At 35.4% G+C, this 27,600-nt stretch overlaps 1 protein-coding gene across 3 annotated transcripts in view; it reads left to right on the top strand.

The window, feature by feature from the left end:
• The window catches only part of PID1 (phosphotyrosine interaction domain containing 1), a 79,890-nt gene that overhangs the window by 3,421 nt on the left and 48,869 nt on the right, over positions 1-27,600 (top strand). For 2 of the 3 annotated variants that reach the window (XM_032225804.1, XM_032225805.1), the window contains exon 2: positions 24,183-24,329. In XM_032225804.1, coding sequence (XP_032081695.1) covers positions 24,183-24,329 — 147 coding nt within the window. Of the gene's footprint in view, positions 1-18,913; positions 19,070-24,182; positions 24,330-27,600 lie in introns of those variants that run through there. The other variant, XM_032225806.1, reaches the window with a different exon arrangement.

Raw genomic sequence — 27,600 nt, 5'->3', positions numbered from 1 at the left:
CTAGAATAACTGGATACTTTGCATCCTATGCCCCTGGTCAGTCATGCAATGATCTGTGCCATCTTCCCATAGATAAACACTCAAACTATTACAATTGTAATGCTTCTGATTCAGTTGAAAGCTGTCAGGATGACTTTGAAAAAATCCCTTTCTTTCACCCCAGTGTGCCTCACAGGGTGGTTCAGAGGTGGGTTGCTGCTGGTTCGGCCGATCCGGTAATGGAATTCAGGCCTGGGTCGCAGAACCGGCAGCGACCCAGGCCTGACACGCCCCCAAACTGATTCTCTCGCTGCCGCTAATGTCATCGCCATGTCTGATTTTAGTGACTGTGCATGCACGCAGAACAATAGACATTGAACAATGCACACACACTTTGCACATGGGTTGTGAACCGGTAGTAAAACTGGCAGCAACCCACCCTTGGGGTGATGGTTGTGGGGAAATTAGGGAATGGGTACTTTATATATACCACCTTAAATTGTATAAACTAAAGGAAGGATATTTGGGGTTAGATGATGGCATGTTAGCACTGATTTGCACCAGGTGTTTCTTGTTCTTAATGTTTTATGTTGTAACTAGTTGAGTTTTATAGTTTTAAAAATGATTTTATATGTCTTTTAATTTTTGATTGGGAACTGCCCAGGGTTGTTTGAAAGATGTGTTATACATGTTATGCAAGTAGTCCTTGAGCTGAAGAAGCTTCTTGGATGGGAAGTGAAATATCTTCAAAGAAAAACCAGAAATTCAGGTGCCAGGCAACTGATATGTATTTATGACGGTTGTAGTGTCCCAGGGTCATGTGGTCACCTGTTGTGAAATTCTGACCAGCCAAGCCAGATTCACTTAACAACAATATTACTAACCTAACAAATGTAATGATTCACTTAACTGTGGCAAGGAAGATCGTAAAATGGGGGAAAATTCACTTATCACATGTCTCACTTGGCAACAGATATTTTGAGCTCAATTGTGGTTGTAAGTTGAGGACTACCTGTATTCCACTACATTTTCATTCCACATATTAATGGTTGTAAAAGATAAGCCAAATGATATTTTTGCAAATCAAGTTGGGGATAATAGTCTATTTAATAACATTAATTTTGCCCTATACCCTTTCATCTGTTTATATTCCTTCAATCTTTTCTAAAAACTTTCAACATATTTAATTCCAAATATTTAGCAATATTTTGGCATATGTAAAGTTCCAGATATTTAATATAACAAGTAGAAATCACAAAATCCATCTCATTAAATAAGAGTACTGATTTATTGGGACCTAAAGGGAAGTAAACAATATTCATCCCAATTAATTTTACAACCAAAATACTTTACAAATGCTATAGTACTTTTATAAAATTAGGCAGAGATGTAAGATACTGCCATTATATCTCCGGCATATAAAAATAATTTTCACTTGCGTCCTGTCAATGTAGTGTATTTAATGTCTAAAAATCATCTTATAGTAGTGATCAAAGGTTAAATTATAAGGGTCAAAGTGAACAGCCTTATTGAGTGCCACATGTAGCTAAAAGAGTCTGAAGTTATTTAATTCGTTATAATTCTAGCATAGGACTGAAAATAATAAATTTAAATCCACTGATAATCAGATATTATTTATTATTTTTATTTGTCAGACATGTACAAGATAACAAGCATAGGTATGAACATAAACATGAACAAAGGAAGTAAATACAGATAAATGGGGACAGTAAGACAAGGACGGTAGGCACGCTGGTGCGTTTATGCACGCCTCCTTTACGGACCTCTTAAGAATGGGATGAGGTCCTCAGTAGACAGTTTGAGGTTGAAGCTGTGAAGGTTTGAGGCTGTAACAATGGAGTCAGGTAGAGCATTCCAGGCATTGACCACTCTGTTGCTGAAGTTGTATTTTCTGCAATCAAGTTTGAAGCAGTTTCCCTTTGAGTTTGTATCTATTGTTTGCCCCTGTATTATTGTGGTTATATAGTTATCACTTGCTTTAAAAAATAACCTAAATGAAGGGCTTTTTATAAAATACTAGTACAGCAGAGCCCATTAACTCCTTGGCTATATAATAAATCAATTAATAATCCTTCATTGATGCCTGACAATCTCTGATGAAACCAGAGTGGAAGAGTTGAATTATATGTGATAAGACCTCCTGCTGCAACCTAGCCATTATAATAGCTAATATTTTAGTATGCACATTAATTAATGAAATAGACCTATAACTAGCACAAAATGTAGACTCTTTACCTCATTTGAAAACTAACCTTATGATGACTCATAAAATCATGATGGAAATTTAGCATCCTTAAAAGATTCATATGCACATCCAAAATGTAGAATTTAACAAACCTGCAAATGACTTACACCTTTGCACTTAAAAATTGCCAGTGCCTGGAGCTTTTACCATTTTGTAACAGCTGCATAGAATCTAATAGTTTTGGGGATAACAAGGAAGACTTCAGCAAACCTATACTGTTTTTTTCCTTTCGTTCAATCACGTCCGATTCTTAGAGACTGCCTTGATAAGTCCTTGCAGTTTTCTTGGCAAGGTTTTCAGAAGTGGTTTGTCATTGCCTCCTTCCTAGAGCTGAGAGAGAATGACTGGTCCAAGGTCGCTCAACTACGTTTGTGCCCAATGCATGTCTAGAACTCAGGCTTCCCATGTTTATAGTCTGATATCTTAACTACGGTACCAAAGTGGCTTTCAAATCAATCTTATCTGAGGATAAAAATGGAATATCCACCAGACTCAACATTTGATCAATATTGGTTTTCCTTTTCAGCCAAACTATATATTTATAAATAAAGAAGAAAACTCTATTTATTTATGGCCACAGAATCAAACATGCTCTGGCTTGTCCTTGGTAAATTTCAGAAATTAATCTCGGTTGATTTTGTTGCTTCACTTTAAGTAACATTGCTATACTTGCTCAATAAAATTTTACTTTACTAGGATAAAATTGCTCTTATAAAAACACAGATGCTTTATAAGCTTGCTCCATGGACTCCATGAAAGTAATGTTACAGTGACAAAAAAAACTATAAACCTAAAAAATACAGAACTAACCATTAAGCAACAAAATAAACAAAAAAGTCCTATTACTTCCATAGAGAACTCTTCCTATGCCACCGTTATTTGCTAACATTGAATCATTTATAACAAGCCTTCTTTAACACTGTGTCACATACAGCAACCCTGAAATTTGGCAGAAATTAGAGAGCTACCACCTGTGATTTAACCCAGTAAGAATTTGCATTCATCAGTACCACTTCTAAAGTCTATTTCTTGCAATAACTTTTTCAAATAAATTGGGCCAAGTTTTTGTACTTTTCTTATCTGTAGAAAGACATTCATATGTGGCACAAAGTGCCACATTTCTATTTTCTTGGGGGCACATGGTTTTGAAATATTGATAAATAAACCCAAAACCAATTATTCTCCAAATCCTCTAATTGAAGGTCAAGGCAAAATAGGAATAGTATTAACCCTTTCCCCACCTCTGAATCCAATCCCAACCTAATTTGTCTTAATTCTACAGACTACTAATTTGATTCAGGGCTCAATAATAAATCTCTGTCAAATCTTCTGTATGTCCAACTGTTGATTTCCAGAAATAATCACATTGGTATTATTAGTTCATAAGAATGGTTGACATTTTCCAGGACAGCTACAGCATAGGAAATGAAGATTTGCTGTAAATTAAAGGCAAATAAATCCTGGAAGATTTGCAGTCGGCAAAATTGGAGGAAATTTGCAGACAAAGTTGATATTAGGCTAAGATTTAGGCTTCACGTGGAATGCAAAGTCAGCTGAAGTATAATCAATAAAACATGTTTATTGACTCCAGTCACAGAAAGTGTATTTAAACAAGAGTGGATGATGAATTTGAAGAGGCATTAGTAGGAGAGAAGTTTAATTAGCACAGATTCAAGATATATTTGCATGCAACTAAAATGAGGTGACATTAATGAGGAGAAGAATGTCAATATATAAGCATTCTTAGTTGCCACTGAGCATGTAGGAATTAGCTACTTTCTAATTTTTTTTTAAAAAAACTAGATGCTATATGGCTATCAAGTTGCCTGACATAGAAGTATCTAGTAAAAAACCCTCTTTTTGCATTTTCTTACAAACTTAAGTCTCCTGTTCGTTATATTTTACTTAATGGTGCATTGGATTTGCTTATTAATAAACTATACCTCAGTAATATCAGAATGGGACATATAGGTTGCACTGCCTCTAATTATTCACTGCAGAGCAGTCTTAATTGGCTTCAAGCTTATTCTAGTGTTAGTTATCAGATCTATTCAGCTGTGGCAAAATTTTTGAGGTCAATTAATTCCATGCTAATCCTCAAATTTACTCATCCAAAGCAAAATCATTAGTACAGTATTATTTGAGAAGTCTGTCAAAAGGGCATTATAAAACAGTTTTCTGCCATTCATTGTGCATACGAAGATATTAAAATTATACTCATTTAAAAAGTAGATGAGGCATTGACAAGGGGAATGACTCCCTCTCACATTTTTTCTTGGTTTTCCAATCTGCTAGTCATATGTATATTCTTTTGGAAATAGTCACAACTAAAAACAGATTGGTTCTGAATTTGCAGGAAAAAGATTCATTTACACTTCAATTTTATTTGATTTTCTGCTATGATCCATTAATTAGCTTTCTAATGAAAATAAGCCTGTAAGATTTATTTATTTAAATTATTTGTTTATATTTCTATTTGTAATTTACTGAGTTCATTTAAAAACAACGACAGTAAATAATCAGGAGAACTAATTCCATTTAACATTGCTTTGGTGAACTGAAAAGTTTCATACAATGAATTTGCAATTCAAAGGGGAAAATATAAGCCCCACTATAGGTTGGATCATAGCTTTCCTTCCTTCCATTGTAGGAATGCAGTAGATTTATAGAAGAAAGAAATTAGAAATTCAAGATTCATTCAAGGTTGGTATTATGAGGAAACCAGCTGTTAAAGCACCAGAGATTCTATAAAGAAATGTTAATTCTTCCTATCTTGGCCATAATTAGACTTGAACCCTGGCATGAAATGTACATACTAATTCAGTGCTTTTTTGATTTTCTTTTTCATGACTGTTCACACTAGACAAGGTGAGAAAGCCACAGATCTCTGAATTGTGTTCTTCATAACTTCCTGGATTGATATATACTTCTGGAGTGTTTTTCACATAAAAAGTCACTGTTGGAAGGGAAGATTAACAATCATCTTAAATCTTTTGCATTTCAAGACTGTCTGTCTGTCTGTCTGTCTGTCTGTCTGTCTGTCTGTCTCTCTGATTTTCATTGGTGGAGTTTTGAAATTAGTTTTGTAACTTTTCTAGACTGATAGGCTTCTTTTAAAAGAGATCTTAATCTTTTTACAATATTTTTTGGGAGAAGATTTCTTATAAGATAGATATTTACTGTTAGAATATATGGTAAGAATACCACCATGAAGAGGGAAAATAAAGTTTACAGAATACAGATCTGACTTCTTTAAAATAGGAATTCATAAAATTAGTTCTAGTTATGTCTTTAATTGAATTGATTGAATGGGAGGGATTGCCTCTTCACACTGTCACAGAAACATATTAGATGACTTTGTAATATTAGTACATTAGATACATTAAATGAACACCAATTTCAGGGTTATTTCTCTGTAATACCAATAAAGTTATATAATATTCAGAAAATGTGAAAAGGGCAAATAGTTTTTTACAGAACTGCACTTATACTTTGAATGTATGCCTTTTCTATAGTAAAACTTATAAAAGTTAGAGTACTAACAGTGTTGTGTTTAACTATTTTTATTGTAATATCTATCTTATAATCAGAAAGCACTAATCTTACTTTCTAGTCTTTTTTTTAATCAAGCAACCACATTGATTTTTCTAAGCAAAGGGAATGCAAGATTTTTATTTCCTTCACTCATCCTTGACATTGGAAACCATAATAAGCTGTTTCTTAGTTGAATATAAATACTTCCTTATTAAGTATTACTCTGAAATACTATTTGGATTAAAACAATTACCTAAACTTGACACACAAAATTTATCATGTAATTTTTACACATCCAAAATTACCCATAGGTTTTATGACCACCAGTATTATGACCACTGTTTTATTGACCTAACCTCTGAATAAACTTTCTTATGATTGGTCTGTACTAATAATGGATATATGTAACCAATACCGGCACTTATTTTCTTTTCTTCAAAACCCTCCTAAAACCTGAGTGCTATGGAATGCTAATTAGGTAGACTAAATGCTGTCTAATTTCCCAATGTGGTTTATTAGAAGCTTTCATGTAACGTTCATGAGCTTATGGGGAATGCTTCTCCTCACCTTTATTTTCTGTGAAACATTCTAATCCTGTACCTTTACTGATTCTTTTGAAATTAGTCAGAGCAAAAAAAAAAGGTACTAAGTAGGTAGGAAAAAGATCCTTTAGGTCAAGGGTGTCAAACTCGATTTCATTGAGGGCCGCGTCAAGGTTATTTGATTTCAGGGAGGGCCATGGCCAGCTCAACATCACTTCTGTTGGGATGCCTGTGGTGGCCTGAACGGTCTGCCAGTGAAAATGGGCTCCCAAGCTGCATTTCCAGCTTCCATGGCCTCCTGCAACCCTCTGCCAGACACTGTGGCAGCTGAAACTGAGAACTCGGGCCACCCCTGACAGGAGTGATGTTGAGCTGGCAGAAGCACCATGGGCCGGTCCTTCACTGTTTTCAGGGCAGTCCTGCGGGCCAGATCTAAATATCCTGTGGACCGGATCCAGCCCCCAGGCCTTGAGTGACACCTGTGCTTTAGGTTATGATTGACTTAATATGTATCTGTTACAAAATTGGAAAATTTCATAATTTGAATTTTTAATAAAAAAATAAAGTGCAAATCTATGATGTAATTATACTGAAAAAGTGGTGACATCTGCTTTTGGACCAGTTGATAACATAATCTCAAAATTGCCTAACAATTCTATTAAGTATACAATATTTGGATCCAAAGTGGGAAAAGAATTTGCTGTTTTTGTTTCTTCTTACAGAAGCAACTTTTTCCTGCTCTCATAACACTATACAATACATCCTTTCTGATGTTCTACTTTGTTATAATTATTGTTTTTGAGGTTTTTTGTTTATTTGTAGATGTTATTTTTGGTCTTGTTATGTTTTGAACTCTAGAGACCTTCCTTATCTTGTAGAATCTCAGGTCACCAGCCTGTTTAGTTATTTATCACTTTATAATTTCCTTGTAAACTTATCATGTTTTCCTATATTTGGCTATTTTCTTCCAATTTCTGCTATGGCTAATTGAATTAGAAGGTCTTATTCAATGCTTAGAACCTTGTAAAGAAGTTAATTTTATTTGAATTAGTATCAAATAAGAAGTTTGAAAACAAAACAGATCTGGGGAGTCAGAAAAACTCATCTGGCACTACTTAGGTTAGGGCAGCTCCCATTTTTTATGTTGTTTATACTTGCAGAAATGAGCTGCTCTGAAAAAACATGTTAATTCTAGGGGAAGCTTGGTATAACTAAGAGAATTAAAAGTCAGTAAGGGGTTGGATTTTTTTTTTGGTAAAAAGACTATTGTGGAATACATTCTGAGAATTCATTACAACATGCTACCTTGTTAGAAACTACATACCTCCTTTAATTATTCAAATCAATAGTTTTCTTGAAAGCAGCTAATTAAAATTCTGTAGGCTTTATTAGGCTGTGTTTATCTAGATGTCACAGATTTGCTTGTAAGTCGATGTGGTTTGCGGTGGACTGATTATAATTAAATATTAGTTCATTTTTTAATTCATCTGTCCAATAGACATGCTGAAATGATGGAATATGCTTTCTTGTAATTAATATTTATTTTTAGGACTATTCCAATGTTGTTTCAAATGAAAAGAGAATAATTTGTCTTACATTTGCTGCAAAACAAGTCTCTTTACTGCCATGCTGAATGTTGATTTCCAGCCAGTCTCAATATAAGCTTGGTCTTTTAAAGAACCAGCTTGCAAAAGACTGCAATTATCTTCCATTGCAGCAGAGTAATCATTTTAATAATAGAACTCAACAATTCTTTAAAAACCAGCAAATTTGTAATGGCAATTGCTTTTATACATAAAATTTGCTTTGTAAAAGGCACAAATAAGCCTATTTGACATATAAATTAAAATTATCCTTGATCGAGCTTTTTAGCATCTAGTTGGAATTCTAACTCCACACATATGGATAAAGCCATTATAATAATTGTTTTATGACACTGAAATGGGTTTTCCTGATGCCTGCATTTTGAAAGGGATAAATAAGTTTTTCGAATTGTGATTTCAGTTCTCTGCTTCTAAGCTGTACAGTAATGCAGTTCTTACTTAATAATGATAAAGTGTAACATCATGTGATTATACCAACTTACACTGGGAGTCGTACAGCTCCAGTTGCCATTGTTAGGTGAATTCCGTGTGGTCGCAATGAGTTAAAGACATCTGATTGTCATTTGTGAACACCCGTCGGCTTCCTCATTGACTTTGACTGTTGAAAGCTCTCAGTCAAGGTCACTTATGGTGCCACAAGATGCTGTGACCTTGTAATTGTGACCTGGTTGCCAAGTATGAAATAGCAATCATATGACTATGGGGATGCTGCAACAGCTATAGCTATAAAAATTGTTGTCTCACTTGTTCAGTGCTGTCATAATTTTGAACAGTGGCTGAATGAGTTTTTCAAAGACTACCTGTAAATAGTTAGCTAGCAAATAGCAATAATAAACCATACTCAATTTGAACACTTTTCAAAAGCAACATTCAGAATATACAGTTAGCATTGAAGGTCATATATGCCTTAGGACCATGTTGGCGAACCTATGGCACATGTGGGCACGTGTGCTGTCACCAGCTGCTGTCTTCTGGGTTCTGTCATGTACACATACCATAGCCAACTGATCTTTGTGCATGCACATGATGAAACCTGGAAGTGCAGCTAGTGATGGCACGCATGCACGTGCGGCCAGCCATACTTTGCTGGGTTCCATCATGCACATGCATGAAGACCAGCGACAGAACCCGGAAGAGAGTGGCTAGCTCTCTTTTGGGTTTTGGTGCTCTGGCATGTGCGTGCGCGCTCCTGTTTCGGCACTCAGTGCCTAAAAGGTTAGCCAACAGTCCCTTAGGATGAATGCAGTCACTAAAACTGCTTTTCATCTGGAAGCTGGGATGGGTCAGTTCATCTAGATTCTTTTAGACAAAAATGACAAGAGAAGGATCGTGTTATAGGTAACTTTGTTTTACGACATTAAGGGCTTGAGAAGTCATCATCAACACTGTGAATTGCACCTAGAAACACACTAGTAACCAGCGCAGCATCAAAGCAGTGGTATCACACAATGAAAGAAGGAGCATGAATCACTAGTCTTGTGATCATATTTTGGGCCATTATAGTTTTTGAATGGTTTTCAGGGGCAGCTCCATTAAAATAATAAGCTGATCACAAGATAGCTTACAATTCTGTAAAGAAGTGCTATCTGGTAGGATCTGTCCCCACCTATCAATACCAACTGGAACTGGTCCTAGAGTAAGAAGAATTATTGCAATATATTGCCCCGTGTTCCTGTCCTATGAGGATGAACAGAAGGATATAATTTTCAATGGTACTAGATACCAATGAGGCAACAAGTAGAATGAGTGGCGCTACACCACCTCAATCTCCCTTCCACCAGAGTTCATTTAGATGTGTGATCAATGCTGTTTTTATGGTGTGCCCAGATGTAAAGTCTGCTGAAAGGTCCAGTTATAGTTCCAAAATATCTGAAACATGTAAGACAGGGAAAGTTGGTAGTAATGTTGATTGTACTTCTAGCAGTATCAAGAAAACAGCATCCACAAGAACAAGTGGTCAAAGGATAATGTGATTTATAGAATATGTGAGAGAATAATTATTTTGTTGGGTGTCTCCTATTCAGAAACATGTCTTTTATTACCTAGCTGTTTTTAAACATGGTTAAAATTCTCCAGGTTCAGGACTGTCGTGAATATTGAGATTTCACTGAATTGTACAAATTATGCAGCATTTTGTTTTGTTTTGTTTTAGTTTTGATCTCATTCTAATGCTGACATTTGGATATTTATATTGTCCAGACAGTGATTTTACAGTTTACAGAGTCTACACACTAGCTACGAAATGGTTTGTTACATAAACCATAATTTATGTATTATCCCATGGATTAGAAGTTACCATGGCTGGACTCACCTATTATAGCATTTCACTAACAAATAAATAATGTGAAGTATGCATCCAACTAATAAGACAATCTATTGAGACATAGCAGATGACTTTGCTGTGGTCCACTGGCGGCCTGCAGAGCTGGCAGCAGAGTTGGACAGTGAGGAGGTTGGGGAGGAACATGGGCCAGTCCTGGAGTCTGGGGAAGGCTTGGATGAGGGCTACGCGTTGGGGGCCCAGGGCCATTTGGGAGTTATGTGCTGCCTCTACAGCCTCCAGAGTCGGACATCAGTGAGGAAGAGGAAAAGGGGGACCCTGTTCCCAGTGCGCGCATGCCCAGAGCTGCCAGAAGGCAAGAAGAATTACGACAAAAGGGGTGACTCAAGAGTAAGGCTGGGAGGTGATTGGCCCCTCCCATAAGACTTATATTATATGTTATATAGGAGGAGCAAAGGCACGTGAGCCTTTGCAGGAAGCAACTTTGTTCATTCAGGTTGGTTTAAAGTCTGAAGCTCCCTTTTGACACTGTGCTCTCTGTGGCCTTGCAAAACGAATTGCCAGTTAGGTCTTTGGCAGAGTTTCAAGGAAGATAAAGGTGGGTGCTTATCAGCCTTACCCTGAAAGACTTTGGAAGACTTCTGTCGGACTCTTTACAAACTATTTGTGACTCATTTCAGGCTGTAAATGAACATAATTCACGGCCATTGAAATAAAAAGAGGATTTTTGTGACTAAATGTGTGCTTTTTACTTTCTGGGTCAGAACAAACTTCTTTTCATGTCAAATAGTTGGATTGAAATTTTATTTTACAGGGATTTCCATGTTACTACTCCTAATGCTTCAGAATATGGTTCAAATTGAAGTTTGCTTTGTTGACAGTCCTGAATCTTGAGAATTTATATTTTTAACCATATTTAAAAACAGCTCTGCAATAAAAGCACATGTTGTGTATGAGATGATAGTAAGTTTGTTCACCAGAAAAGGTGGGAAGATTTTTGGCTGCATAAGCTTCTAATATATTTTACTGAATGGAATAATAATCAACAAAGAACCAATTAAATGAAGGATCTTATGAAATTCAAGGATAAAAATAACTAAAGGCTGAGAAATTCAGACAGTGCTCATAGGACTGCAATTCTGCAGGTACTTGGGAATAAGTCACAATAAATTGACTAAAAATATTTTTGTATTAATATGTATAAGATGGAGTTGCATCTTGTGCAATTCAGAAATCATGCTTTTAAGATGTATAATTTCGAAAATTGTGTTAAGTGGTTACCAAACTTCATTAAAGAATACAGTGATCCCTGACAGGAATACTACGTCAGATATTAAATCTCTTATTACCATCAAACTGGTAGATGTTTGAATAAAATCTTTAATAGACAAAGTTAATCATAGAAATCTCTACTTTGCTTGCTGTAAAGTTTATTCCAATTGTTTGTAGAATAATGACTGAACCAGTTGTTTCTCTGTTATTATTTGAGGCTGTTGGAAGATGTGACTCTTTCCAAGATAAACTGCATATATGTGGTTTGGCATTGGAATAACTAACATTGAATGAACCTGGAGTTTCAGAGCAATTATGACAGAATTAAAATGTTATCAACTGAGTTATGAATGTGGTTGCAGTTATGTGGGAATAAGCTTTGGCCTTGCATATATTTATGATTCAAATGTTAATTTTAGTTACGGTTGAGTAAAATCAACTTCAATGAAATAAATGTAGTTATCCACAATTTGTCTTATCTTTATACAAACTTCAATTTATTCATTGCACTACAAAAATATTACTTCCAGTTCATCAATTAGCCTTGTCAAGTCACAAAATATAGATACTTTTTTTCAAGAGATATATAGAAAGGATGTTTAAAAAAAAAAACGGTTACAAATTTCTTCATTTTTTTCACTGTAAAATTTCTTAACTATTTTTTTTAAGAAACCCATAGTGATTATATATTCAAATGAAGAATTTAGCAGTTTCACAAATGTTGGAATAGAACATCCAGAATTCTCAATTCAGAATAAAAGAATAACAGAGTTGAAAGAGACATTGGAGGTCTTCTAGTCCAACCCCCTGGTCCAGCAGGAAATCCTATACCATTTCAGACAAATGGTTGTCCAATCTCTTCTTAAAAACCTCCAGTGTTGGAGCACCCACAGCTTTTGAAGGGAAGTCGTTCCACTGATTAATTGTTCTGTTATAAAATTTATCCTTAGTTCTAGGTTAGTTCTGGCCTTGATTAATTTCCACCCATTGCTTTTTGTTCTGCTGTCATGTGCTTTGGAGAATAGCTTGACTCCCTCTTCTTTGTCGCAGCCTCTTAGATATTGGAACACTGCTATCATGTCACCCCTAGTCCTTTTCTAGATATATCTGATTCATGCAACCTTCTGCATATGTTTTATTCTCCACCTCCCAAATCATCTTTTTTGCTTTTCTCTGCACTCTTTCTAAATTCTCAACATCATTTTTATATTGTGTGACCAAAACTGGGTGCAGTATTCCAAGTGTGGTCTTATTAAGCCATTATAAAGTTGAATTAACATTTCATATGAACATTCAAGAAATGCTATCAATATTATTGGAAAAATGCAGTCATTAAAATAAGTTGGCTCAGCTTTCTTTCAAGTTAGATGCTGTCCCCTTGAACTGGCACAGTGAATAGAGCATCTTAGCTAAAACTAGAATAACAATGATACTGGAATAATTGGCTAGTGCATATTTAATACTGCTGCATGTTAGAAAAAATGCAATAAGTGTAGCTTTTGAGATTGCAGAGATGTTAAAATATTCCATGCTGAAATTTTGCTGGAAGGCATAGAAACATGAGAAAACAGATATATATGTTTTATTTCTCTTGGTCTGAAACATACATATTGAGGAGTTAGGGTAGGACTTCTGCTGAGAGTGCTTTATTTGCATATTTGGCCAATATCCATATACACTATCTGGGGAAGTGTCTGTTGTCTTATCTTGTTTATGTTCTCATTGCTATCACTAGATAATGTCTCTTCCAAAGGAAAAAACTGAATTTTATTGACTAAGTGATTCTGCCCCAGAGCCGTCTTCAGTTTCTGTTGATATTAGTATTACGATGCAAAGTTCATGCCTTATAAATATGCATACAAGTCATTATATATGTATAAAAGTATCAGTGTTGTGATTCTCATTTTCCCATTTGCCTTTGTTTTGATCCCTCTCAGAATAGCCATTACAGTGGCTTTCAAGATTTTGTTAATACAAATCAATTCAAGTGCCATCCATTGTAGAAAGTAGCTTCTATTTATGCTATATTAACTATTCAAAAAAAACCCTGCACATTAAAAATATACACTTCTCTAACAGTGGTGATAATGATTGTGACTTCTGCGATTCATTTTTCATTTTGCTTATTGAACTCATTAACTGCTAGCAGAAATATTTAATGAGTGTAATTTCAGATAGTAAAACTTGCAGTTAATATATTTATTTCAAGTAAATGGTTTCTAACTTTAAAATGTTCTTACCTAGCTTTTAACATATGAAGTCTTTTTTTCCCAGAGGATAGCCTGAGTACTTACTGTGAAAGAATACCTTATAATCAGCAAATAAAAATTGCTAAGGAATGTCTGTGACTCCAGTGCACCAAGACTGACAGTATGGATGCTGAAGGGAGGTAGTGTTTATTCTCTGTATGTTGTACTTTCTTAATAAAAATGTGTAATAGGTACCAGATGTCAAGAGAGAGGATTGAAATTGAACATAATAGATCTGCCTTTAAGAAATAACCTACTTTTTAGAAAGTTTAAGATCCTTTGTAATTGCATGGCGTGATGGATTCTGTCCCAGTGTAATATAATAATCTGATATTTTGAATATTTTGAAAAGCATTCTTGCAGTGTATAAAACAAATATTAGTTATGAAAATATTTTTCAATATGGAATAGGTCTATGGAGATTCACAGATATCCAGCTCATAGTTACTCCAAAGGTGCTTTTTCAAGAGGCAACTAGACAATTTTGTCTCTTGAAAAAGCGCTTTTAGGACAATATGGAATAGGAAAATTCTCAATGGTTGCTTTTGCATTCTTTCTTAATATGTTGAGTCTTATCTTATACTGTTTTACTATCTTCCATGGGTTTCAAACACATAGTTCAAGCTGGTACTGATTACCAAGTAGAGTTGGTTCATATAACAAACTGCGCTTAGAGAAATAAAGTGAGGCAAGGTGAAAATGTATGGGTTTGCAGGCTGTTTGAATGAGCCATCCTTCTGATATTGAATAATAATGAAGCAAAGAAGCTGACTGAAGACGTTTGCTGAATAATACATTACTAGTGTGGTCTAGTGGTTAGCATTAGATTAGGACTGGGAATTCTAGATTTAAATATCCCTGCAGCTTCAAACCCTCCTGAATTATCTTAGACGGATGTGAGGATAAATTAGTTGAGGAAAGCTTTATATGTTAATATCAGCTCTTGTAAGAGTAGGGTACCTTTTTCACCTGAAAGAGAATTAGGGAGGTTGTTTAATCTTAATAATCAAATCCCAAAGCAAGTCATTGCAGTTTTATTAACAATAGTATGGAAATAATGTCCCATTTTGTTGCCAGCATACCATACCTTTTTCAGGGATCTTTTTAAACAACCTGATCTTGCCTTTCTCAGTAGACTTCCATCCAAGAATTAATCAAGTTCAACCTTGCTTAGTTTCTGAATCCAGACAAGGTTAGCCAGGTGTCACCATGTGCTAAAATGATTAATCTTAAAACTAGAACACAAATGTCAATCCAATCAGACATAGGAATATTGATTAAAAGTCTTTAGTACATAAAATGACAAAAAATATCATTGATCCAAGCTTGCATAACTTACTGTTGTTTGAAGACAACAAAAAAACTGCCTCTCACTACTTTTTTTTTGCAGGTTTATTAAGCAAGTAGCTTAGAATTAAATATGAATTAAAGCAAATGAAAGAAAGCAGTGCATTTTATTCCAAATAAAGCAGTGCCTGAATTGTTCAAATTTAGTTTTAGTTTGTTCAGTTCCACCCTGTTTATTAATTAATTTAGGCAACATTCAACTGTCTACATTGTTTATTCAGAGCTGCAAGTTTTGAAATATTGAAAAGCCAGGCCCTGAAGACGAAATCCAGTCAAATGGTCCAGAAGGATCTTTTGGTACTGAAAATCACAGAGAAATACAAGCGGACTTATCTTATGTGCCCACAACACAGCCATTTTTTAATTTATATCATCTACCAAGTCAGTCATAGTAGTTTTACCATAATATCTCATCTAAAAGTATATCTGAAATAGGTTGAATTGCAAAATAATTTTTCTCTAACCCCCCCCCCCTTTTCTCTCAATTTCTGCTAAATTGTCAGGAATACTTTCATAAAGAGTAAATGAAAATTGTGATAGGTGTGCTTGAAACAAGAAAGTTCTAGCATCTAGACTAGAGACTACATCTAGTCTCTTTCTCTCATTCCAATTTTCTGTAAAAGATAGGAAAAATAGGAAGTCCATAATATTCTTGTCCATTGTTAAATCAATTTCTGTCAACTTTTTAAATCAGCTTTGTGATGATTAACTATATAATTATCTATAAAAAGTTTTTGTTTTGGCACACATTTTAACTTAATTTGGCCCTCTTCACAAAATTCTTTTGAAGCAAATTAAAGTTTAATCCCCCCCCCAATAATTTGCTAATGTGGCAACTCATTTTGAAATTGACAAGTGACTACTTCCATTTAAGTCACATTAAAAACACTAATACTAAGAATTCTGGGAAGATGGATGTTTTGATGAAACTAATATTTGTGGTCAAATTGAATATTTAAAGTTCAAAATAAGGAATGGTTCCTGGCTTGGTTTAGGTTTGGGTACTGGATCCTTTATTCCTCATAAATATCTATTGGTGGATAATTAATGGGATATATAAAGTACTTATTTACAAAAAACCTGCATTTTGGAGGCAGTAGAGAAAACAATATATAACTCAATATATAAAATATATGGAAATTGGCCTCTGTTGAAGAAGGACTTAGTGCTTCTAAAGTTTTTTGTCTGAGACTCTTGTAGTCAATCAATATCTTTATAAACTAACTTGAGCTGGCATAACGGACTTTTCTTGTATTCAGTACAACTGTGAGAAGAATAAATATTTACACTGTTTTCCTTTCACACTTTATGGAACAGGGACATGGAGGCAAAGGAGGCATGAGGTAGTTTCTGAAGCAGAAGTTAAGAGAAAATAGAACAGCTAAGCTCTGCTGTGCCTCTTTTTAATTATATCCCAAGAGAAAATTATACACTTTTATAATTTAACATTGCACTATAATCTCAAAGATCCCACCATTAATTTATGTGTGAAGTCTATGATCTGAAACTCAGTAGTCTATAAAGAAAGATGTTTTGTTGGAATGCTTGTTCCCAGAAGATACTTTGAATCAATTGATTTCTGATGTTTGTTTCAAGGAGTTCATGATGTTGAACATGGCGTGTATGCACCCACCCACACCCACCAGCTGCTGTTCTCAAAATCATGACTTTGGATAACATTAATAAAAACAGCACAAGCAATTATATAATAATAAATATATAATTCTCAGACAAGGCAACCTTCTTAAACTAGCATCAAAGGAATAATTTCAGCCATACATTCTGACCCATATGCTTAATGAAATAGCCATGACTATAAAGGCAGGGTTTAGTCTAATGTAATCTTTGGGAGAATGATGGTACTGTCAGATGGTGCTTTTTAAGAGGCGGGGGGGGGGGGGGGGCTGGAACATGCTTTTTCGTCTGGATTTTTTTTACTGAAGAGTTTTTTATTTTCCATTTTTTCATTTTCATACACTCACATATATACTGTGCATAGCCGGGGGCCATACAACATTAAACAATAATCACAGCAATTCCACTTGTCAACAATACCCCCCAAAATAGAAACCCAATATACCTCTTCCACTCTCCATACACCTCTTTCTTCCACCCCCTCCAACTTTCTATCTTCCCTCCGTCATTCCCCTCTACCCTACTTCCCCTGCCCCTCTACCACTCCTCTCTCCCGATCCACTCCCTCCCTTCCTTCTCATCCTCCCTCCCATCCTCTCTCCCGCCCTCTCTACCCATCTTTCTTCTATCCCACTCCTCCTCCCCTTGGTGTATTTCCATTATATGTCAATGTACTCAACCTGTCCTATTTTTACAGAGAAATTAAAGAGAAACAGTATACATGTGAAGTCGCATTACATTGAAATATAACACATAGTATATATCCCTCCCTCCCCCCCTCCCCCCAACACCCCAACTCCCTCCCCCTCCCCGACTTCCCAGAGCCCGTACACGGTATAGATTTTTAACCAACACAGTCTAAAATATATTGAGAAAAAAGAAATTAAAAAAAGGGTTAATAACATCTCTACATTGATCTTAGCTTCTTCCTGCTACACGTCATCTGGATTTTAAAGTAGAGATATGAGTTGTTATCTATTTTTGTTTCTTAGTTCTAAGAATCAGATATTTTTGTGTATGAAGCAGATATAATAAGCCTAAGGACTGAATTAATTTTATATCAATATCTATGAATCTTTTTTATCTTTTTTTTCTGTTCTTTGTCGCATTTAGTTTACCAAAAATTACCATTTAAAATATGGGATTGTTCCCCCCCTTCACTATACAAATCTTTTTTTTCTGTTGGTTTTTTCCAAGCAACTGGTGAGGAGACCAATTTCTTGGTATCTCTCCAGATAAGGAGAGGAAATTGCCCACACATGATCAAGACTGCTGATTCTCATAATAAGGTTGCAGGACAGCAGTTTTCTGCAGATTTGAGTACCGGAGACAATAGGATCAGCCATTTTGTTTGCAACTAGGCAGAGACCTTTAAAGGACCTTAAGTGCATTAATGTCTTTTGCTGAAATTGTTCATTATGTATTTTAACTATTAAAGGTAAAGGTTCCCCTTGCACATATGTGCTAGTCGTTCCCGACTCTAAGGGTGGTGCCGAGGTGGCGCAGTGGTTAGAGTGCAGTACTGCAGGCCACTTCAGCTGACTGCTATCTGCAGTTCGGCTGTTCAAATCTCACCGGCTCAAGGTTGACTCAGCCTTCCATCCTTCCGAGGTGAGTGAAATGAGGACCCAGACTGTGGGTGCGATATGCTGACTCTGTAAACCGCTTAGAGAGGGCTGAAAGCCCTATGAAGCGGTATATAAGTCTAACTGCTATTGCTATTGCTATTGCTCATTTCTATTGCAAAGCCTAAGAGTCCGAAGACATCTCCGTGGTAATATGGCCAGCAGGACTAAATGCCGAGGGCATATGGAACACTGTTACCTTCCCACCAAAGGTGGTTCCTATTTTTCTAATTTCATTTTTACATGCTTTCGAACTGCCAGGTTGACAGAAGCTGGAACAAGTAATGGGAGCTTACTCCATTACATGGCACTAGGGATTCGCACCACTGCCAATCTTCTGATTGACAAGCTCAGCCACTGAGCCACCGCATCCTTCAAATTAACAGTATCAAATTCGTGAAGCACATTGAGTGTAAAAGCATTTGTTTACACACCGACTTGAATGTTATTTCTGACACAGCCCATACTGAAGTATCCTTTCTGCTGTTTTGTCTAATTGTATGATGTCACCTTGATTTTTTTTAGGACTGAGCCTAAGGACTTCACCCAGCAAAAAATGTTTTCCTAATCCCCACTCATCTGATCTTAATTGAAGCTAGTCAAAAAGGTCAGCTAAGTGGATCCAGCATGAACACATTTTTGGGAAATAAAGAGATACTGTAACCCTTAAGAGACAGTCATCTTCCCATCTCTAAAAAACTCTGCATTGAACCACTAGCTACTATTTAATTGTAGGTATGTACTTTGAAGGCAGAGTTCTTTAACGTTATAATCTGTGCATACATTCCTGGATGACACTGGACTGATTTTTACTGTGGATGCATAGCTGCTCTGGTAGATGACCATTTGCAGAAGAGAAGTGGATAAACTGACAAATCCTACTTAATAGGTCAGCAGTTCAGAGTTGCAGAATTCTGCTGGACAGAGAGTTGAGGGTTGGAGGCAGGTTACGAGTATCCCATTCTATTTGCCAGAGAGTGGCATTAGGAGATTATACCTCTGCAAGCAAGATACCTATATTTTGTGATGTCACCTATACTTTGTGATGTTATTTAAGACAAGTGTGTAATTGCTGGTTTTGTATCATTTATATGGTTGAACCAGTTCCTAGATACAGCGGTAATATTTGAATCTTCCCCTTGTCTAAATCAACCAATCCTTAGGATTGTGCAGAACATTTGATTTTGATTTTGGGCAACATGTTAGAAAACAAGTGAAATATCTATTTTTAGAACAATAATGCAATTAGAACGTTTGCAAGGGTTTTACAGCTGTTTTGGAAGCATTTCTTTGTTGTATGTGTTTGTATATGCACACATACATGTGCAAAGCAGTTCATTTAGCTATGATCTGAAACGGAAAGGGTGTTTCATTAAATATTCAGTGCACTAGTTAAATGTTTTGCATAGACTTATATTATAGTTACTTTTCCATCCATTTTATTTATCAGATATATTTTGTTTCTTTCCAGGATATTGTATAATGCTGTAGATTTTCCTTTTTTTTAATAGCCAAAGAACAGCATTTCAAAAGAACTAATTGAATTAGCATCATTTAGTAATAGAGAAATGCTAGCCTATTTTTTTATCAGTGAAAGGACAATTATAACATTAACTTTTAATTTTTGAATGTTTATATTTCAAAATCTGAAATTCCTACCATTTCTGGTTATCAGACCCAACCCTAGCAAGCAAAGGAATAAAGGAGGATAGACATAAAAAATGGGAGAGGTAATGGCGAAATTAGAACAAATATTCAAATCTATCGTATTAAGAAATCTTTATCTCTTACGACTGTCTAGTATTTATTTATTTTATTTATAGGCTGCCTAACTCCCAGATGACTCTGGAGGCTAGAATTAAATATCAGCTTATTAAAAGAACACATAACAGGCCAGAATAGTAAAGAGATAAACAAAACAAATCATAATCAAAATAAAACAAAATAAATGGATGTTTAGCTTTTGACATGATATAGATTCTCACTCAGATGTTTCATGCCTCCGAATATCAAGAATAAAGTTAATACATTTTTTTAAATACCAAATTATATAATAGCAATAGCACTTAGACTTATATACTGATCCAAAGTGCTTTATAGCACCTCTGAGTGGTTTAGAATGTCAACATAATTTCCCCAACAATTTGGGTCCATATTTACTGACCTGGGAAGGCCTTGAGTTGGTCACCATCAAACTCTTGATTGGTCGCAGAGTTAGCCTGCAATATTGCATTTTAACCACTGCACCATCATAGTTCTATACATGTGCTGCTGAAGTATCTAGAATCTAGTGCTCTCCATATGTGTTGAAATTGAAGTTGGGGGACTTGTACAATAGTGATGCCTCTAGGAAGTTTTGAAAATATAAGTTTTGAAAATTGAAAATATATGATTCTAGTTTCATTGTACTCTGCCTAGACTTACATGCCATGAGATGGGTGACAATATATGTTTGATAGATAAATAAATAAAATAAAAATACCAAAGATCAGGAAAGAATGATTTGAGCAGAAGAGCTTCTGAGAAGATGATCCCCGCAACAGTGCGACTCTTTATGTGCTTGTTCATAACTAACCATTTTCTCACAATGCCTCATTTGCGGCTTTGTTTAAAAGCTACTTTATAAGCAAAACCACTTATAATGGGCCAACCAAGATAGTAAAACATGATTATAAAATAATTGTTGCAAAGTATGAATTTTTGTCAAGAATGTTAATCGTTTATTTATGACTATGCAAAAATATATAACATAATTGCTGGATGAGCAGTTTCTGACAATCTGAATAAAGCTGTAAATGGAATATGTATTTGTAGCTTTGAGAGCTAGCTACACAAACACATACACACGCACACACAGAAAGTTACTGTAGGTCGCATATAAACATGTATATGTTTGTATGTATCTTCTGTATTGCTTTTTCTTTTAAACCATTAACATTTACATAACTTAATATAATGAAATTTCATGGAAAAAATAATCATTAAGAATCTGATAATTTTTTAAAGCCTTTAATAGCTTTTGCTCATAAAAACAGCACTCCAGATACACAACAAAATTGTTTGCTTTGATGTTTATTAACTATAAATGATTATAAACTTTTAAGACCACAAATTGCAAATCTCATTAAAGCAGCTTGGAACTTTTCCAGAACACAGCTATTCTCTTCTATACCAGGAACCTGGCTGCAGAAATCAATGAGCAACAGGAGAGGCATATTCCAGGAAATTGGTCATTTCAGCAAAACCCTCATGTGGTTGACTTAATCATGAAATGGGGCTGCGATTGTTACTCTATAGTTATGCCCTAATTACTAAAGAAATACTGGGATATCTAAGAGTTTTGCAACTCTTATCACTAGGCTGGTGTACTGAAATGTAAGAACAAAATTATGTACAAACAAGAAAACTAAATGCATCTTTGATTTTGCTATCTATATAGTTATCCTCTAAACTATGAATCTGTACTTATGGAGTATATCAAGATTTGAATGGCGTCCAGATAAGTAGATTGCATACTGACTGGATATCAGTTTTGCAGTTGAGCGGGTCAGAAGCTTATTCCATGCATGTGAAATAAATTGACCAACTGAGAAACACTCCTTTGTTCCAGTGCCAAACATGAGACATTCTGGAGTCAGATTTAATAGGACATTCACTGCATTTGAAGAGGCCAGTAACAGGAGACATCAGGGTGTCTCCAGTACTAGATCTTAATTTTAGGTTATGTTGAATGAAATGCAAGTTTTGTTCATTGATGTCATCAGACTTTTAAAACTAGCCCAATGTAATACTTACAGGTGGGGAAAATGTATAAAGTTGCTATTGTTTGGAAATTTTCTAAAGGCCATACAATTAATAGCTGCTACTACGGCAGAAAACAAAATTATGTATGTATGTATGTATGTATGTATGTATGTATGTATGTATGTATGTATGTTTGAACAAGCGAGTAAAGTGTGGTTGGAGCTCCGTCTCTCTATAAATCTTGGTGGAGTTGTGTGGAGTGCTGGCTTTGTTAATGTAAGTGGGTTGATTGGCTGTGTAGTTGTATCCTGATTGGTAAATGGAGTTGATGTTTGTAGATTGGTCGGCTGTTTCGTATCATCCTGTGTGGCTGAGGTGCTGACTCTGTGTCCATTGTTCTTTTGTGTTGTAATGACCTGGGTGATGGGTGGGGCTCGTTTCTTGACTAGGGCTGGTTTCCAGATGTCTGGTAGGTGGGTGGTATCGTCACGTTTATTCGACCTCGTCGAAATGTTGCCAAGACAATCTCAATCTTACACAGGAAAAGACCCGAATACAACAAGACCAGCATACCTACAACCGTGAAAATCTACGTGTGTGTGTGTGTGTGTGTGTGTGTGTGTATCTATCTATATCTATATCTATATCTATATATCTATATCTATATCTATATCTATATCTATATCTATATCTATATCTATATCTATATCTATATCTATATCTATATCTATATCTATATCTATATCTATATCTATATCTATATCTATATCTATATCTATATCTATCTATATCTATATCTATATCTATATCTGTCTGTATATATATATGTGTGTGTGTATGTATACGTATGTGTGTATGTATATATGTGTGTATGTGTGTGTGTATGTATGTATGTGTATGTATGTATGTATGTATGTATGTATGTATGTATGTATGTATTGTGTCACAGCCCCTAGTATGCCCACATATGGGAGGAAGTATATCAGCACAAATGCAAAACACACACACACACACACACACACACACACACACACGCATAATGGCCTATGGCAGAAAGAAAGTCCTTTGCAGGCAATGTGATGAGATAAATATAGGTAGGTCATTGCATTTCACAAAGTTAATGTTTATGGTAAATGGAAAGATAAAAAGCAACTGCAGAAAAAGTGGTAATTTTGTGGAATATTTTTAGTTAGATAGTAGTGAGCCAGAACATGAAATGTTTCTTCAATAAACAAAAAAAGCACGAAATAATCAAGAAAACATGTTGTTGGAAGAGAGTATATTTATCATTTTCCTCAGTAAGTGAGGGAAAGTTTATACTTGGTGGCACCTGTAATGGATGTCTTTTTCAACACTGTCTTGCTGTGAAAGAAACTAATCCATTATATCATTTTGATCCTGAGCTATTTAAACTTACCACTGAATATAAAAATAACTTGCTTCAAAGCAGACATGTTTGGATCACAATTCTTACTGGTTTTCATATCAGATTCAACTATAAACACTTCAGATACTTGACCTCTTAGTATATATTTGCTTACTTAGCACAAGCTCTTGGACATGACTCAATCAGTTCATTCATTTTTAGGGACAAAAATGAGGTCATAAAACACACAAAAAATTGCCCCTTACAGTATATATAAAGCCTTTTATAGATTTTTATTTCAAGATTTAAATTCTAGATTTTTTTCTTTCTGCCCTTTTGAGACAAAATGCAGGTTTTGTTTTAATAACAAGATATATCACACAAACACTACTGTGGGATTTTATTGCCATTCAGCAGAGTTAAGTTTTTACAATGATTTTGAGAAACTGAACTGGGGATTATTAGACAATAATGTTTACATTTTCTTTCTTTTCTTTCTTTCATCTGTATCAATAATTTTAAAGAAAACATAGATGACATTATCTTCCTCTCTTGCTTGTTTACATGAACTTAAGCAATTTTCATTTCTTCTAGCAATGTTTCCATTTCACTGCACAGATGCTTAGAACAAGTCAGGTAGAAATATTGGCCTTCATATATCTTTTTATTTTATTCAAGCACGTAAATTCTATAAAACCGGAAAAAAACCCATACTATCTTTGTTTTTATTTCATTTAGCATTTTCAGACCATGTTGAAGACTAAGCTAAATGTCTTAACTCTTCGGAAGGAACCTCTTCCCACTGTAATCTTCCATGAGCCAGAAGCCATTGAGTTGTGCACCACAGCTCCATTAATGAAGACTCGGACACATGCTGGATGCAAGGTATGTAATAACTGAAACAACATATCTTCTCTGGCAATGTTCCACTTTGATACAAAATAAATGAAAACAGGAATCTTAAACCTCTATGTTTCACAATATGAGCACCAATTGATAAAACTGGCATGTTATTAATCCAAGGGAAAAAAATCTTAGGAAAAAAATTGGTCAAATTAAATTTTTATTGTTGATACTTTTTTGTCTGGACAAGTCACTATAGTTTCCTTGGAAGTGATTTGCCATTGCCTCCTTCCTAGGGCTGAGAGAGAGTGACTATCCTAAGGTAACCCAGTTTGTTTTGTGCCTAAGGCAGGACTAGAACTAATAGCCTCCGAATTTCTAGTCTGATGCTTTAACCACTATACAAGACTGACTTTCATTGACATATTAGGCAGCTGAAATTTTGAATATGTTGGTCTCTTAAATAGCATACAGTGACTTAGTTTCCAGCTGATGTTGTAGATTAATTCCCATCAGCCAGCATAGTTGTCAACTGAAGGAACTGAAGAGCAAAACGTCTGATGAATACCAGATTATAGGAGACTTGACTCAAAACATCCTTAAACAGAATAGACATTCCATATAAATAAACTCTCAAAAGATGAAATTTAAACTATTTAATAAATATATATGATTTAAAATAAAAATACTGTGATGGATTGGCAGAATACATAATAACCATATTTTTTGCGGTTCCACCACAAAACTGTGTTCGACTAAACCGCGCTCGACGAAACCACGTAGCTGACGTAATCAACAGGGCGACAACAGCGCAGAGACAGAAGCACGCTGTAAACGCTAAACCTAAAATTAACCCCTAAACCTAACCCCCCTAAACCTAATCCTAAACCTAACCCTAACCCTAACCCTTAACCTAACCCTAAACCTAACCCTTAACCTAACGCTTAACCTAATCCTAAACCTAATCCTAACCCTTAACCTAACCCTAACCATTAACCTAACCCTAAACCTAACCCTAACCCTTAACCTAACCCTAAACCTAACCCTAAACCTAACCCTAAACCTAACCCTTACCTTAAATTGAATCGGCTTGCTTTCAAAGCGCTATTTAAAGCGCCCTTCTTTCTCCACGCTGGCTGTTGTCGCCCTGTTGATGATGTCAGCGATGCGGTTTAATCGGGTGCGGCTTAGTCGAGCGCAGTTTTGATGGGTCACGATTTTTTGCTCCATAAGATGCTCCAGACCATAAGAGGCACCTAGGTTTAGAGGAGGAAAACAAGACAAAAAAATATCAGGCAGAGCTGGTACATGAGAGGACCACAGATAGATGTCCTCTCATGTACCAACTCTGCCTGTTGACCCTGCACTGCAGAAAAGAGACAGAAGAGGTGGGCAATGATAAAAACAGAATAGGCTGGGTTCAGCATTGTAAAAGGACCCCGCCGCCACGGTCTGGCTGCTATTCACCATAAGATGCTCAGACATTTCCACCCATTTTCGGGAGGGGGGAGTGAAGTGTCTTGTGGAGCGAAAAATATGGTATATAAGATGCAAGATTTATTTCCTGACTTCTGTGATGGATGTCAGTGGATAATGGGACTACAGGCCTCCTGCCTGGACCCCTTGGTCCTACTCAGGAAAAAAAGTGCTGGACTATATGGATTGCCTTCATATATAACAGTTTCTTAACCTAATTTTAACAGTTGAAATTTTATGTAATTGCAGCAGAATAGCAAAATGCAATCATTTGTAATAGCCTTTGGGTGAGTCTTTGCATCTGTAGATTCTGTTTTGCTCCTAAAAAACTGTCAACGCAGATAGTTTCATTGTGGACATTCCCTTTAGCAGTTTGTGCCTCCAAATTTGCTACTAATTCTACTCAACCTGTCAGCATTGTGTTTGTTTTTGTCATGAAATTTTATAAAAGCCCATTCAGTAACAGACAATGGTATGTTATATGTGTTATATATATACACATATATATAAACACAAATATAAAAATATTGCTATATAAACACAATGTGTGTTATATAGCAATATTTTTAAATATCAGTTGTTTTTTTAGAGGTAAAAAACCCCCAACTATGGAAGAAGGAAAAGGATTTTTCTTAATAGTATTTTTCAATAAATTACAGTCTTGGGCAGCTGACAATCTCTGCCCTAAACAATTAAATATAACTTGGCAGCTTTATGGAAATATAAGACCATTTTTAGTCAAACATAGAAAAGAAACAAATGACAAGTTTACCATATTTTTACAAGTGGTTGCTCTTCCACTTCTGTGAGCATCCTCCTTTTTATCAGGCATTGAAATGTCGCTTGCCATGTCGGTAGATGACAGCCATTTTGGTATAATGTTGAAGGCACAAGTCTAGAAACCATGGAACTGTGAGTTTAGTCCCACTTTATGCATAAAGCCAAATCTCTTTTAGCCCTATGAAGCAGGCAAACTACTTTTGAAAAACCTTGCCAAAAAAACTATAGGAACTAATCGGGGCAGTCACCAAATTTAACAGTGACTCAAAAGAAGGAAGGAAGGGATTTTAAACATCCACTGAATATATCCTCATCCTTTTTTTTTTTTTTTTCATATAATTGTTCATTATATTTAGTATACCTCTTAGCAAATTCTGGCACAATTTTAATCTTATAGAATACTTTGGACAAGCCAAGTCTGGGTTGGTTCCTTCAAGTGGCCGCACCCACTGAACATCCTTTTCTAGGCTCTGAAACCAAACATAGTCAGTCCTTGTTAGCACATAGATTTTATCTTTTTATATTTAGTAATCCGAATACAAAAATATTTATTTTGATGACGGCAACAGTTGTGCAAAAATGGGTACTTGCTAGAATATGAAAGGAAAAGGTAGGATGGTAAAAGCAAATAGAGGATGTGGTGGTTAGACAGAGAAGGAAGAGCTTTGGAGAGAAATTGATGATCAGTTTAGTTTTTTGCTGATGTGGTTTGACAGTAACTTTCACTTCTTGGAAGATCACAGCACCTCATTTGCAATGGGTCACATGTTAACATGGTTTCACTTCTGCTTTGAAAGAGTCAAAAGCCTTAAATTTCTCCCCAATAATACACTTACTGAGGTGGTGATCATTTATCTCTATCACTGAAGGTTGCATTAATATTAACATTAATATTATCATCACCATAGTCATTTGAATGTCTGTTCGCTTTTGTTTGGTGGTTTTGTTTATGGACCCGTATTATGCTATTTTCTTTTACTGTAAATATTTTATATGTTAGTACGTTGTTATCACTGAGAATCCACAAGGTTTTGGCAGCATACAAAGTTAATTAACA

This window comes from Thamnophis elegans, chromosome 10, assembly GCF_009769535.1.
Source record: "Thamnophis elegans isolate rThaEle1 chromosome 10, rThaEle1.pri, whole genome shotgun sequence".
Taxonomy (NCBI): domain Eukaryota; kingdom Metazoa; phylum Chordata; class Lepidosauria; order Squamata; family Colubridae; genus Thamnophis; species Thamnophis elegans.
The sequence above is the reverse complement of the archived record's forward strand: the minus strand, read 5'-3'. Positions and strand labels throughout refer to the sequence as shown.